At 41.6% G+C, this 16,269-nt stretch overlaps 1 protein-coding gene across 18 annotated transcripts in view; it reads right to left on the bottom strand.

Annotated features, from left to right (window-relative positions):
- Positions 1–305: 305 nt before the first annotated feature.
- Positions 306–16,269, bottom strand: part of NRG1 (neuregulin 1) — a 483,648-nt gene continuing 467,684 nt past the window's right edge. For 17 of the 18 annotated variants that reach the window (XM_071580239.1, XM_071580242.1, XM_071580241.1 and 14 more), the window contains 5 exons: positions 15,425–15,527; positions 12,157–12,283; positions 11,509–11,639; positions 10,825–11,028; positions 306–6,847 (listed from right to left, as the gene is read on the bottom strand). In XM_071580239.1, coding sequence (XP_071436340.1) covers positions 6,199–6,847; positions 10,825–11,028; positions 11,509–11,639; positions 12,157–12,283; positions 15,425–15,527 — 1,214 coding nt within the window. In that variant the 3' untranslated portion in view covers positions 306–6,198. Of the gene's footprint in view, positions 6,848–10,820; positions 11,029–11,508; positions 11,640–12,156; positions 12,284–15,424; positions 15,528–16,269 lie in introns of those variants that run through there. The other variant, XM_071580249.1, reaches the window with a different exon arrangement.

The following is a 16,269-nucleotide window of genomic DNA, read 5'->3' as shown; positions in this document are numbered from 1 at the left end:
AACAGAAAAACATGGAAGTTAGTCGTCTAAGGGAAACTGACGTTGTCCTGAGATGTGACTGGTCCACGAGGTCTTTACTCTCACTGTTGGGAACTAGGGAGGAACAGTGACAGAAATCCTTGTCTATCTGTCCCTCAGTCCCTCCCTCAGTCCTTCCTTCAGTCCCTCCCTCCCCTGGTCCCTCCTTTGCTGTCTCAATCCTCTGTGTCCCTCTCTCCTCCCCCTCCCTCCCTCTGTTCTTCTCTGTGTCCCTCCTTCTCTGCCTCCCTCCCTCCCTCCCTCCCTCCCTCCTTCTGCCTCCCTCTCTTCTTCCCCTGCCTTTCTTCCCTCAGTTCCTCCATTCCATTCCATTCCATTCCATTCCATTCCATTCCATTCCATTCCATTCCATTCCTCCCTTCTTCTATCCTTCTACTTGTCCATCCATTCTTAGTTTGGCTTCTCATTCAGTAACAAAAGTAGGCGAAAGGAATCTGATCTACGCTTTCAGCAGTCCTGGGAACAAATGAATGTGAAACATATCCAAGATGTCTTTAGTGCATTCCTCCCTGCTCTGCTCACTCCTAGCTTTCCTTGTCTTGTTTAATACTTCTTAGCAGAAAATGACTACATACTTGCATCATGTAAGCACAGCCAGATCAGGTATCTGCTCTCCTTTCCAAGTGTGGCGATAATTGGAGAATGGCAAGGGCAAGGCAAGTATACATGATATTTCCACCTTATACAACCTCCACATGTTTCCAGTTCTGTTATTTTCCACATCTCATGTAATTTCCATGGATTTAGTAATTGTCATTGGATTAATGCCTAGAGATCTGGCCCCCATCATGAACCCATGGAAAGTTTCATGATCTATAATCTCTTACAGCAAGTAGTTCTCAAAGTTGCCTACACCTTACATGAAGAGTCACATCTTTCCGAATATGATGGTGCCCAGTAGTTTTGATTGATAACTCCATTCATTTATTTGGAATTAGTACTAAACATCCAGTCCTTTCCTACCTTCTACAAGATAATTATCTTTCCACAGACCTTTGTGGTATCTTTCCCTGCCTGTCCTTTCTTCCAGACTAATCAGATCCAGCCTACCCAGTGCTCCCCAGACCTCACCAGCTCCAGGTTATTTGTTCACCTGGTATGCCCTTCAAACCTTTCCTTATTTTATTTTGTCTATTGTGAGACAAGAAGACCAGGACCGCTCATTGTACTTGAGACTGACACAAATCATGAATTTGTATGGTGGCACGGTGATGCTGTCTAATAATTCCTAGTATCTAATTTGCTTTGTTGACTGTTGCTGAACACTAAGGCATCATTTTTGTAGAGCAGGCTCCCACAGTCCCAAGATTGTTTTTTCTGCTTCCCACACCCCACCACACCCCAACTCCATCCAACTTAAGTAGTAATGGTCAGGGCAGAGATAATAATTCTAACTTCAGAAACTAAAAATATTGTACTAAGGAACAAGAGTGTCTGTCAGAAACTTCCACAGCAATGAGTCAGAAATCTCAAGAAATGCTGTCCCCACAACAACAGAAGAAGACCTTTACAACAACGTTCAGATACAGAAAGATGGTAGCTAGTGACCTGACACAGTCTGCTGAGCAGCTGGGCCAGGACTACACATAACAATTTAATCCAGCACCTCTTTTACTGAAAATGAATAACAAAACCTTAATAAATCAACAATTACTTATTGCTGTATTTGGGGTAATAAATTCTTTAGTTTATCAGTAGCTTGTGGCTTCCATAGCATGTTCTTTGAACAGTTTGCCTTTCAGTTACATCCCCTTTCTCTCCTGAACAATAAATTAGCATTATATTTTTAAAGGAAAAGAGGGGAAAAAGAGGATATATTACAATTTTTTCAAAGCAAAAGGAAAAATGCAACATATTTTTGACAGATATCTTAAAATAATATGAGAATAGCTTTCTCTGTGTGTTAGATGACTATGCATAAATAATAAAGGACGTTATGTTATTTACAGTGTTACACAATAAACTAAAAGTATCTCATTTAACATATAATCCATAAAGACAGTAAATAATGAAAACATCCATGTATGTACAAGATGTATTTACAACAGAAGAGAGAATTACAAATGATGGTAATTGGCCATGTTCTTTGTCTGCCCTTCTCTGCAGCATTTCATAGGTGCTTTTTTTGCTTCTTACTAGAAGTAAGTCCCAGCTGATGGTAAGTAGCCACACTGCAGGGCCAAGAAGTGCTCAACAGGCTGAGAAGTGTGTCTTTTGAGAATACAAGTTTGCTATCCTGGATGCTCAGGAAACCACTTGCAACGTGTGTGGGAGAAGCAGGGAGATGCAGCATTGTTGTTTTGGAGGATTGGAAAGAAGGATCTTTCCTGTTTCCCTGATAAAGGCAGTGACTGATCCCTTAAAACCTGGTGTCTCAAGTGACGAAGAGAATAACTGGGCCAAGAGGAGGAAGTAGGCTTTTCACTGTTACATGAGAACCTCTATGGAGCTATAATGATTTAGACCTCTCTGAACAGGCAGGCCATACCCAGGTTGTGCACAACATATTCCAGCTATACAGCGCTTAAAGAAGCCTTTTATCCTGGAATAATTCCTGCATATAAACACATACACAGGGAAAACTCATGATCCAAATTAAATGACATGGCAATAAACCAAGACAATCTCAACAACTCTGCCACCAACTGGGATATATCTCCCCTCTTCAAAGAATGTTTCCTTTTGCCATGACTTGCAGCCTAAAAGCTAGCAAGGATTACACACTGACAGGTCAAAGGTGTTGGTATTGCCTAGATCAGAGGTCTGGTACTGAAGCAAATATCGCCAATATTGGAGCTGGCCGCTCCTGTAGGCACTTGCTGGCTCTGCTGCATGCTGCTGCAGCCTCCAGCCCCTTTGCCAGCAGAAGATGGCTGCAGCCTGTCAGAAGCACCTGTGGCCAGGCAGACTTGCTAACTTCTGGGTGTGGACTTGACTGATATGAAACACCCGTTACAGTGTATAAACACAGTTGAGAGGTGGGGGGCTGTGCCCTTCTCCCAGTTCTGTGAGTGCCAAGCCAGGGCAATTCTAGTAACCTGCTGCAGCATGAATTGTGCTGTAAAGCTGAGTTCTCCACAAAGACCTAAGGGCTTAGGCAGCCATATCCCCAATTGTATTGTCTTGTTCTTAGGTCCATGTGAAGTCTCCAGCCTAATTTCACGCTTGCCCTGTAACACACTGTGCATGTCCCAGGAAGGGGAGGAAGAGTGGGAACTGCACACCACTTTGACTTTGAGGCATTGCAACAGAAGAGGTTTGACATTTTTCCCTAGACCTGCACCAAATAAATCTCACAGGCACAGCACCCAAACATGGAATTGCTCCTTCATTTTGTATTGGCTCTCTATAGTAATAGTGTTAGTAGTCAAATAATCTACTCCACTTCAAGGCATGTTCCCTTTCCATCCTCATTAATCCTTCTGGGCTATTACAGACACTTCAGTGAGAGCTGGCCTTGTGGGTGATGTAACTGGAGGAGTTTACAAAAGACCCATGTTATAATCTCTATTCTGCCACTAAGCTGGGCAGTTTTGGGGGAAATCTCTTGTTTCTCTGCCATCTTTTTTCTGTCTCATCTGTCCTGTAAGGTCTTTGCAGTAACAGAGGCTTTCCTGAAAGGATAGATCTTCCAGCGCCTCTGGAAACTCAACAGTTCAAATCCTTTGGAAATTCATGGCCTTCATAAGGAAAGCCCACTTGGCCCTCTGAATTACTGAGTTGCAGAGTTATTGGCAAGTGGATGTTCTGCTGCATGGGGTTGCAGATAAACAGACATGACTAAAGGGATGAAAATGAGAGTATGCTGTCTAGAATTTGTAGAGAGAGCTTTTGTTTAAGTCTGCAAAGGCAAAGTGTATTCAAGTACATGCCAGCTAGGGAAAAAAGGCAAAGGGAACCTAAGTCCAGACAATATGTGTTTGCCATCTTCCATAGACTTCTCAAATAAGCAGGGCCATTTCAGCCATCACATAGCCCAAAGCTGTGCTAGTTTCATGGCCTACCAACATCCTACAACTTTGTTATATTCTTCTTCACATACTATGGGGATTTTTTTGTTCTTTTTCTGCTGAATCCAGTATTCACCCATGTTCTTACTAATGTGATATGGTTATGTATATAGTGAGCTACTCACTGATTTTTGTCATCCTAGCAAAGAGCTGCTTTTACTATACTTTCCTTTCAGATCTCCAATCAATAAGACACCTTGTTCATCAAAACTCTTAAGCACATGCTTAACTTTATGCATGTGCTGGATGTGTAAGTGGGAGTCTAGCACATGCTGAAGGTAACTTCTGCTGGGATTAGCATAAGCATATGCTTGAACAATTTACTGATTCGGGACTTTAATTCCTCAGGTTTTCATCTCACAAACTTTCTTTGACATATTTCTCTCATTTAACTGGGACCAGAATGTGACTCCAAGGATGAGAGCAGTTTGGCTGAAATTCTTGCTCTCTTGACATGGCTCTTATTTAGAGCTCAGTAATACCTGTAAAACATATGTTCTCATTTTCAGAATCCCCAGAGTCTAGGAAAAACATTTGTTTTCAACATCAATCCTGAGTCAATGCTGTGCCAAATGAACACACAACAAAAAAATCATGAGAATAGAAGAGGCAGAGTGGCCCTGACTAAACTGATAGGAATTCAGTGCGAAAGAGGTCATTTGCTTCTGTCTGTCTGGATGCAACTGCTGCAGCACTGACAGCATCCTTATTCATTACTAGCCAAAGACTTCAAGACTGTCACTGACTATATAAACACTGATATGAAATAGTCACACATGGGTTACTATAGCTGTGACCCACATAGTGTGCTTGCATTCCTAAGTAGGCTTTGCATCAGCCTTGCCTCTCTCTGCACAAGTAATGGAGTCAATAAAAGTGAGTAGAAATAAACTCCATACATCTGCTATGTCCTTCCTATGTGCCTATACTTTTTAACCATTCAGCAGATCAAGTTCTTCCCTGACAGGCATTTCTGTATCTAAGAGTAAGCCTTACTCCAACAGCAACTCAACCAAGGTATTGCTAGAAGCTTGTCAGGGGTTTTTCTGAGGAGAAGAAAGGGAAGAAAAATTCAGGGAGAACAAAAGAATAATTCATATATTAGAAAGCAACATTAAAAAATAGAGGTGAAAACTGATTGCACTTTTATTAGTGGCATTTGTTTTCCAGCTAGATCTCTTCCTTGCATGGTTACAGATATCTGCTATTATATTTGCCTCATTAACATAAACTAATATAACTTTTTTTTTAATTGAGTATTGGGTTCAAAGCCTCAGGTAACTTAAACCCATTTCCTAAGGGATAACTAGAACAATTAATATCTGGAAAATAACGAAATGGCAGCTCCTAGTGATTACAAGCTGACCTTTGATTAATAATATATTTGGTTTAAAATCACAATATTACTTTCTTTCTATAAGTAACATTATTTAATGCAGGTTGTTGCTTTTTTTAATGTTTTTTGTTATCCTGCTGTAATTTATAGTAGCATGCTGTTGGATCTACTATTATCCCAGTGCTCAAAGAAGCAAACCTTTTGGCTGGCAGAGAGCAGACAAAACTCATCTCATATGCAGAAAGCAAATAAAAGTTATCATAGAAGAAATTTTTTTGTTTTGTTTTGTTTTGTTTTTTTTTAATATTTTTATATTTTAATTTTTTTTTATTTTTTTTTCAGTGTATGTGTGTATGTGTGTTTTTGTGGTGCGGTAGGGTGGGAGTGCCATTACAGGGCTTTCTGATCTGGGGATTCTACAGCAAGCAACCAGAGGGGCTTCTGCAATTCTTGCAAATCATATATCCAGTCCTTATAATGCAGTGCACAAAAAAGCTAGGACAAGTGAGGGCTAAAAGGTTTCGCAAAATACTATGGGACAGCCATCATTGTAACTGTACAAAACTTGCTCTCAACTTAACATAACATAAAGGCACCATTGATATCTTTCCCCATTTTTGAAATACTGTAAAAAATTGCTACATATGGCACATAACACATTTGTACATACCTATATTTAATTTATAAAAGTTTTTTTCCTCTCCTGTTTTCTATCAGCAGAATTGCTAAAATAAAATAAATTGTTTAATTTAAAGGTGGAATACTTCATTATATAAAATAAAGTTTTACATGTGAATCTATGTGTTTTATGCTTTATACAGCAATAGGGTCTTGGTTAGCTATCGCACTGGACAACCTTGCTTGCAAGTCTTCTGGTGGGGAGAAGCGGTTTGCTGAGTTAGTCCTGCTTTCAGCCAGCCGGAAGGCAGTGGCCGGCTCCAGACTGGTCGCCCCGGGGTTCGGTATGCTCAGGAATGGTGTATCCTCGCCTATTCTTTCATCTTCGGTTTCGGTCTCAGAGCTGCTGCTCTCAGAGCTCGTGTCAGAGTCCACTTCCACCCTGCTGGAAATGTGGCCATTGGGCTTTGTTCTTTTGACCCTTCGGCTGTTGGTGAGTTTCTTTGGAGGCTCCTGTGCTGGTTCGTACTCCTGCGTTGTCTCGTACTCCTCGTCCTCCACTATCCGCAGAGGACTTGGTGGCAGGCTGTTGCTCTCATGGGTGGCATTGTGGTGAAAGGAGTTGAATTGATGAAGGTGGTCATACTTCTCATGTAACTGCAGTGGGGTCACTAGGAGCAGTGGTCGCTCCTCTTCTATGAAGGGACTCACTGCCACTGAAGGGATGGAGACGGTCAGGCTGGAAGCCGGTGGTGACATTGTGGAGGGGCAGGACTTGGGAGAAGTCGGAGTGTGAAAATCGACGGGTGACATGCGAGCTGGTGTGGTCATAGCTGAGACATACCTGAAGGAAAGAGATGGAGAAAGGTTGCAAGCACAGGAGCAGTGGTGACCTGTGAACACAGCAGCTCATGTAGACTGGGAAAGAAGCAGCAGGGGTCTCTTAAGATGCTCAGCTCCTCACACAGGGCTACCAGAGAAACTTTCCTATTGCTATTAATCCTATAAACTTCTGGAACTCTGGGCAAAAACATTTGAGAGCAGGAGAAGCGCAGCAAAGATACCAGATCTGCTTGCCTCAGAAGAGCCATGGAGAGGCTCTAAATTATTTGCAAGCATAACTTTCTGCAATGAATCCAGGAATGGGATTCAGAGACAGAAGGGCTGTGAGAAACAAAATGTATTTGCAAGTATTTTCTCAAAAGGAAAAATGCTGCTGCACTTCTGGAAGGATTTGACCAGAACCTGGGGTGCATGTGAACAGACAGGAGGAGGGAAAGGAAGGAAACTGAAGGGCAGTGCTCTTGGGGCTTCATCCTCTTCTGGTAACCAGACTGTCTCAGGCTAAGAAGGAAAGTAATGTTTGGATAAAATGTAGAGACATATTTTGCTAATTTAAATCAATGGGGGCAGTCAGAGAAGTACTTGCAGCACCATCTCAGCAGCTCTGTGCTGCTCCATTCCTTGTGTGTTAATTACCTTGGCTGGTAAGTCTGTCTGCAAAGAAACTTCGAGTATCATTTGTCCTCATATGGAACAAATGTTGAAAGACAGGATTGGCCAGCCTAGTGCTCATGATATCTTTGCAAAATGTGACCCTTTCCTGTGGAAAGGGTAGTGGTCAAAAGTGATTTTTGAAAATGAAGCTCAGGTGCCACTTCAGAGTCTGTCCCAAAGAAAGAGAAAAAAAAATGGGAAACTGTCAACTGGTTTGAGTCAGTAGAGGTGCTGTGGGGTCATGTGTATTATTCATGCCAGGTGAGGATCTGCCTTAAAACCTCTTGATTGAAGGAAAAGTACCCAGCATGACACTTTGCATAGTTTGGTTTTCCTTACATTCTTATACTAAATTCACCTGCTTGAATTCTATCTGTCCAAAGTTAAAATCTTTCTAAACTCCATCTCTAACACAGACCCATTGAGGAAAGTTATGTGTTTATGATTGATGTAGTTAGTTTTTAATCAGTGATTTATTTATTTGAGCTTAAATTTCCAAAATAAATCTGAATCCAGCTTTCTTGTCCAAACTATGACTCAGTTGCACATATGACACTTGATTAAAATACAGTTACTGGAAGAAAGAGAAACTGGGACAGATTCTGAACAGATGTGTATTAGAGTAAATTGATTTCACTAAAGACATATTGATTTTCATCCACTGAGGAACTTAAGAAAGAAAAACAAAACTGGAATTATGCGTGGGAATTAATCAGGTTGGTTGAGTAAAGGGCAATTAATAGGTTTGTGTGTTGGATGAATTGTCATTCTTTCTTCTTCCACGAGTGAGCTTTTAATCCCTTTCACATTTTTAAATAGGCATTGGCTGAAAAACTGAAGCCTTTCTATTTCACCATCGGGTACAGTGTTATATATACACATCTTCATGTCATACTAGATTTCAGCTAAACTGGTTCTATTACTGCATTAAGTTAGTTAAATGTGTTCAGCATACTGTGCAGGCTTCCAGCACTGTCAAGTTACTCATACTGAAGTGTTGTGCATTCAGACATTTCTGGTGTATTCCCCCACTGCATAACAGGGCAGTGCTAATTAGCTGCTGTCTGTGATTTGAGGCACAGGACCTGAAGTCATGCAGGTCTATCCCACCCTAAAAAGAAGGTTAAAAGTTGATTGATATATCCAGCTTCATGGACAGCTATGCTAGCTCAGTGAAAAGGGATCAGAGTATATCCATGGCCACCCAACAACCATTAACCAGTTATATGCTGCCAAATTCATCTTATAGTACAGTCTTTTGTGCTGAGATGTGTTTTTTGATCTTCTCTCCTGTAAGACAGCTAAGGACATCCAAGGTGTAACTGCTTGGCTCCTCTACATGTGTGAACAAGGTGGCAGAACATGGGATCCAACAAGTGGATGGGGTAATGCAAAAGAACTCCTTATATATTCTGTTTAATTTCAAAATTGTGAAGTATCTGGTGGAGGAGCACAGCCTTGATCTACCAATTCACAGCAGATCAACATCTGATGGCTTCAAGAAGTAATTTGTCAGCTCTTACATTCCTTTATGTTTCAGAGTAATTTTCAGTTGCAAATAACTTCCATTCTCTCCATTATATACACACACATACAGATAATCCATCCTAAGAACAATTGGCCATGTATTTCCGAATTTCCTGCTTGCTAAAAATAGATGAGTCCTGCAATTAATGCCCAGGGAATGATCATCTCCTGCATTCCAAATTAGCGATCACTGCAGGTACGCACTAGGCTGTTGTTCCTGGGGAATTATCACAGGAATGATGCTTCTTTTTACCTGTAGCACAACCTTCCAGAGACACAATAACTGATGAAATGCTTTCTTTCTTCTCAGCAGAACAAAAAGGGATATGCTTCTCCCTGCCCTCACCCTCTCCAAAATTCAATCTACACAGTTCCTTTAAGAATGATGCTCTGGGTGTCCCAGGCAATGCAGGCAGACAGTATGAAAGATCTTCACTTCTCACATACAGATGCCCAAATATACTAAGCTGTGCATGTGGCCATGCATCCTGTACTGTTCCCAGGCAGGAGACAATGTGGTATTTACTGCTACATGTCTTGATCCAGCAAAGCACTTAAGCACATGCTGAGCTCTACCCGTGTGAGTAATCTCGCTGATTTCATTGGGGCTACTTGCATGATTAAAAGTTAATCTTGTCAAAGTGCTCTGCTGGACTGGGGCCATGTCTGTTTATGTCATGTGAGCCATGTATCTTGAAATTAAATTCCATGGTAAATAACAGATAACTTATAAGGAGAGACCTAGTTTACTATACTTAGTGGTACTACACTCAGAGTCCTTATTCAGTTGGCCCTTTTCCTACTGCTAAGCAGTTGTTTGTGTGGCAGAGGGAGTACCACTGAAGTGGCTTTTGCTGTATTTGCTTATTCATTTTTCTGGAAACCACAGTTTGTCTCCTGAAAAACTCAATCTCCATGGATAATGCCTGGCTGCATTTTTGACATCATGGACACCCCGTAAGATCAAATCCCTTGTGATTTCAAAGTACTCAGAGAACTGGTCTGGTAACCCTTTGTTTCCCTTTTCTTCTGCCTATTTCTGGGAGCAAAACTCTAAATGTCTGTCTTTTGCTGTGCTGGGGCCATGCCATGCTCTTAAGGTAAAGTGCTATTCCAAAACTTAAAAGAATTTTTTCAGTAAAAGTTTTCTTGCTACTGATGTACTACAGAGCAGACCTTAGGAAGTGATGAACCAACCTTTTCAGAGAAAAAATTACTTTGTTGGAAAACTCGTGGCCAGATTTATTTCTAAGCACTCCTTATTTAATAATGACCTGGTTCCTTCTAGTTTGCACTTTGTGTTCTGTGCTTTTATTTAATAAAAGGTCATGGGGAATTTTTAAAAAAGATAAAGCGTTAGGAGCTTGAATCCTCCAGAAAACAGGTGGTGGGATAATTTCTAATACTGCTTAGATGTCCTTAATGCCTTCCTTCTGTGGATCAATACATTGCCTTCTCCCTACAAAATCCCTCAGTTTTCTCACTTGCATCTTCTAACAAACTGATAATCAGGCAAAGATCTATTCTACCTTTATGGTGAAAATGTCTGACTAATTACTCCAATGGAGCTATTCCAAGTGTGAACTGCTGGCTAATAAGAATAGATCCATCAGAGGCAAGAAGAGAAGAAATGCTTTTAGTAGACTTTATTACCAAGCCCTCATTTTTATGAATTAGAAGATGTATGCCCTACTTGAACGGCTGCACTGTTGCGTTTCCTCCTGTGCTCCCAAGTTTTGAAACCATCTGGGAACACCAGGCCTTGATAGCTGAAAGCAATAAGGTGGTGTGTCCTACCTTTCACTGTGAGGAGAGTCTCGGTAGGAATCAGGAGTCTCTCTTGCATGCCGGAGGAAGCCGTTGCCTTCCCGTGGCCCACCGATGCCGTTGAGACGGCCCCGGGGTCCTGCTGGGCTGGTGTGCCTGCTGTTCTCCATAGAGAAGCTGATTAGCACCGAGTGGCTTTCAGAGAGGATACTTTCAGTGTGGCCATTACTCCAGCTGATGAGCAGCAAGAAGGAAAAGAGAAAAGGGGAGCATAACGGTGGACTTTGGTGGCAAAAAAGCCTTCAGGGATAGGAAGGGCTCTATTGCCACTTGGTATGTACAACCTTAGGGTTGGTAAGTGGGGCTTGTGAATTGTATGGATCCACATGCACCAAGATGATTTTGCATGTATGGATAAAAGGAGAGGGAAGGATGGCTTCCAGTAACCAGAGCTGTCATTGATTTAGCAATTTCACATACTAAAATTCACAGTGACAGTACTGGAATGCCATTCAGACAATAGAGCTCTTAGCAATTCCATGGAAAGATAATTAGTTAGGTGGTATGACATCAAATATTGTTAGTCTTAAAATGAAAACACTATGAAGGCAGGACAGATTTTCCCCAGTTTGTTGTTTAACAAATCTTTTTGGTTTTGTAACAGCAACAGATCAGTTATTACAGGTGCCATTTGCCTTCCCCCTCCTCCAATACCTGTGGCTAGGTGTCTGGGTGACTGTCACGGAGTGGTGTGTTGTTGAGGTGTAGTGGCTTGTAGAAAATGAGGTCTCTGTTTCTCGCTCGATGACATGCTCACTGGAGATTACATTTTTCGAAACGTACTGCTGAAAAAACCCATACAAACCTCAGGTTTATAAACTGTAATTCACACCACATTTGTAGATGTAATTTCCAATCCCTCCTCCCCAGATTGCAGTCTTTTGTATGTGCCAAAGCACAAATTTTGTCACGTAAATACATGCAGAAACCATACTGACACACTTGAGCATATTCATGTACACCTCTGCATACCTACCCCATCTAGACTCAAAGTAGGAGGGGATGCATGAGGAAAGTAGCAAAGATCTGCATTCCAATCAAGCTATAAACAACATATGTATTTAACAAAGGAATCCTCACAGACAGAGACCTGGAAAGGCAACCCCTCCACCATCAAATACACCAAAAATACTATTCTCTGATGGAGAAGATGGCAGTAATTAGCAGTAGCAATTGTTTCTAGGTGAAGAAAGCCAGGAGAAATCAGTCACCGGCCTGCAGCAGGCAGATGTTTAAAAGCTGTGGGGTGAGCTTTCCTGTGGCACTGGCAGCCTAGTTTGAAATGTGGGCAGTGAAACCTACATTCACCAGCTGGACATTATCCGGTGGTGGGTTAGGGTGGTGCGGCCCATTGGCCAAGTTCATCACATTGTTCCTTTCTGAGCGCAGGCTCTGCCGAAGGCGGTCATGCAACTTTTTCCTCTGCTTCCTGTGCAAGAAACATGTAAACAATTTTAATAGACAAAAGAAAAGCAGCTGCACTTTTCAGCATACGTGGATGATAATAATATAACATCACTTTTTTTTTGCCAGAATTTTCCCCAATGCTGCAAGTGCTCAGGGTAACCCTGAAGATCACAGGTCTAACTGCAGCTGGAGCTGTGGGGACCTGCAGAGGGGGAAGGATATTTAGGATCCCTTCCAGGAGTCAGCAGGCCACAGGGGAACAGGAAAAAGTGTGAGGAAAAGGGAAGCCATTTCTAAGCAATGCTCTGTCTCAGGAGAAGCTCTTTTCTGCACTCAGAAGGAAAGGGGGAATGATTTTAACCCAGTCACCTTGACACCCTCAAAACAACCCAGGCAAGGTTTCTGACAGCCCACTGGGTTACACCACTCTTCACAGGGAGCCGAGGTGGCTGTGCCTCAGGCCTTGCTTGCAGACACTGAAATACAATCTTTGTGACATGGCAATTACATGGTTTTTTTGGTAGGATTCATTCCCTACCTCAACAGTGCACTTCAAATACATAAATGTGCTAAGACGTGAAGGGTGCAGAGGAAGCTTCAGAAATCCAAAGTGAGTAATATGAGTTATGCCTGAGCCTGCAGACTGCCTGGCAACTTTGGAAGGTTTCATTTCAGCAACATGTGATTCACTCTGGAACCTAATGATTACCAGCTGGATGTCATGGCTGCTACTGCATTCAGTAGAACCATTCATGTACTAACAACATGGTCTCTGGCTGACATTGATGCTTCTACTGTGTCCTGTCCTCAGCTGCTCTTTCCCCACTTGCTAATAAAACATAAGTCATACAGGGAGTTCCTGAGGGAGCTGGGGTTGTTTAGCCTGAAGAAAAGGAGGCTCAGAGGAGAACCTACCACTCTCGACAAGTACCTGAGAGGAGGTTGTAGCCAGGTGGTGATGTGTCTCTTCTCCCAGGCAACTAGCAACAGGACAAAAGGAAATGGCCTTAAGCTGCACAAGGCGAGGTTCAGGCTGGACATTAGGAGGAATTTCTTCATGGAAAGGGTTGCTGAATATTGGAATGGACTGCCTAGGGAGGTGGTGGAGTCATCATTCTCAGAGGTGTTTAAGAAATAACTGGACATGGCACTCAGTCTTCTTGACAATGTGATTGCCCAAAGGTTGAACTCAATGACCTCAGAGGTCTTTTCCAAGTTAAATGATTCTGTGATTCTGTAATCTGTCCGACTCTCCTCAGAAGAACTTTCAGGAGACCACTCCAAATTTTCAGCAACAAAACTTACAGCATAGTAAAACCTGGCACTGTAAACACTATGCAGAACACACTAAATAAAACACCAAAATAAATAAGCAGAAAAATAGCTACTCAATTTCAGATTGAAATTTAATTTAACAATATTCCCCAGTTTTGTCTGATTATGTTGGAGAACTTTCACCATGCTGCCACAGAATCACAGAAAGGAAGGGAGGATGCAGGCTCCAACACACTGTGGAGTGTGGACTTTGGCTTTGGCAAAGCTAAAATGCATACAATTCCCTAAGCTGTATGCAAAAGTGCAGACAGTGTTGGCAGGGTAGGACAGTGTAAGATATAATAATTTTCAATCCTGTTTTTAACTCAAAGGGACTAGTCTAAGCTTTACAAAAAGGAGGGACAAGGGAAAACAATAAATATGTTGAAGCTTGAAGCCAGGAAAGCTTAAAGGCAATGAAAACATTAATTGACACAAGCATTTTACATATTTTCTTTGTGTGTATGTGCCTGGATAATGGAAAATGCTTAATTTATATTGCGCCATATGAATGGCATAAGCAGAGATGGCTGTTTTGGAAATGATCCTGTCTCAGAAGTATACAGGGGACTTTCTGCTTTGAGGGTAACTAGGCACCATCTTAGGACATGTAAGTGGTTAAGGTGGATGGAGAGTGCGGTGCCATGAACACATCTGAGCAGCTGCCCAAAGACCTGACTGGGCTGAAAAGCAGCTTTATGGCAAGGGTTTAACTTGTTTTCACAACTCCCCTTCAGGAGAACCTGGAGACCTTGGGAGCTGAGGAAAACCTGAATTCCTCATTGTGGTAGAAAAAGTGGGTTTGAGTTTGAGTTCATATGCTATAGGAATGAGATCCTGGCACATATAGCCTGGGAATCTGTCCCTAGGAAACTACATTACTCCCCACCTTCAGTGAACAATGTATTTGCACTTATGTGCTCCCATCTGTGCCATTTGTCCTCTAGGAAAAAGGCACTAACTAAAAAAAAGAAATTATTCCACAAAACTGAGAGGAAAGAATAAGGTGAAAGTTAGTGTGTACTACTGTTTCAGTTTTCCCCACCGACCACTGGCACTAGGTTATGGGTGGGAGCAGTTGTGCGTGTGTGTGGCTGGACTCTCACTGAGGGGTACAAATGATCTCTCTCCTCCCCTCTTTTAGCACATGCATTATTGTTGGGGCTTTCAACAAAAAACAACAACCCAACTGCCAATCAGATCCTGAAACAGCAAATCAGTTTTATACAAATGTGGCATATTTATGGTAAGGGTTTTCTGTAATTTGGTGGGAAGATTTATAAGAGCAGCCAGAAGTTCTGGCAGCAAAAATTCTGCTGATGTTCCATGTAATTTATGATCCAGGCTGCCTCATGCATGCATAAGAGTCACCCCCAATAATTTAGAGACACACATAATGAATTTAAGTGCCTACTTTTGCACTGAGAGCACTTTTGTGTTCAGTTTTTTGCCCTTGGATGTATAGTAACTTTTAGCACCATTAATCTAGTCTCAAGTACAAACAAACTAGGCTGATAGGTAAAATTTACTACTGGGGAGCAACATGACTCCTGTGTTGGAGTTTGTTCCTCTTCAGCTGGGGAAACTGACAGGAATGGGTAGTAGTCAAAAGAAAGAAAGAAAAAAAAGACTGAGAAACCTTTCAGATACCTGCCTTACTTTTGCATTCTTGATGGACATGGAGATCTGTACTCATCTGGCTTGGATGAGAGTACCCTGGCTACAAGTTTGTCTCTTCAGCTCAGCTCTGGAGAAACCCAGATACAACCTTATGCTTACAGGAGTAGAAGCTACAGTCATCTGGGAAGGCCCTGACCAACAAACACAGATATAAAATAGAAAAGTTTACTTGGTTTTGCAGTAGGCCACCACACACATGATGCCAACTACTAGGAGAGCAATGCAAATGCCAGTTATGGTCAGCACCCGTTTCTGGTACAATTCCTCAGCTTCTAGAAAGGGACAAAAACAGAGAAAGTCACAACATGGAGGATGGCTAGGCAAGGAGCACACCATCAACAGCTGGCATGCTACAAACCACTCCACAGATTCACACAGCCACCACACTTCAGGCAGACTCATTATTAACTGCAAGAAAAACAGGACCACACCACAAACTCTTAACACAATAGTGAGGATGAGTACAATTACAGTAAAAAGTCAGTTTTGGTTGTTTTTTTGTTTTGTTTTTGTTTTGGTTGTTGTTTAAGTAAATAAGAATAATATCTAAGAAACAACTTCACAATTGATAAACACTCAGAAATTGCTGGAAATAAAAATTCAATATGCTAAGGTAGTAACATGAATTTGCAAATGTTTTGAAAGTTTTACACTGCAAAGACAGCTGGAATAAAAGCTAATTCTACAGGTCTTAAGAGAAATTTATTTTGTTACTATCTTTTTTGGATTGTTTTCATATCCAATGTCCCTCTGCTCCCATGTCAATTTATATCTCAGCTGTCTTTACAGGAGAAATGTCAAAATAGTCTACATTTGAGACATGAGCTTGGCTTGTAATTATATCATCAATGGAAATGGAGACAGGTTTTGAGCTCTGATCATAAAATTCAAACTTGTTCTCCAGAGCTCTCCTAAAACACAGTAATATCAATATCCAGAAGTGCCTTGTATGAGAGAAATGCCAAGTTTCTTCTTGCATTTCTTTGTGACCAACAAAGAAACTCTCTATCTAGG

The sequence above is a fragment of the Pithys albifrons genome, chromosome Z (genome assembly GCF_047495875.1).
Source record: "Pithys albifrons albifrons isolate INPA30051 chromosome Z, PitAlb_v1, whole genome shotgun sequence".
NCBI classification, from domain to species: Eukaryota; Metazoa; Chordata; class Aves; order Passeriformes; family Thamnophilidae; genus Pithys; species Pithys albifrons.
The sequence above is the reverse complement of the archived record's forward strand: the minus strand, read 5'-3'. Positions and strand labels throughout refer to the sequence as shown.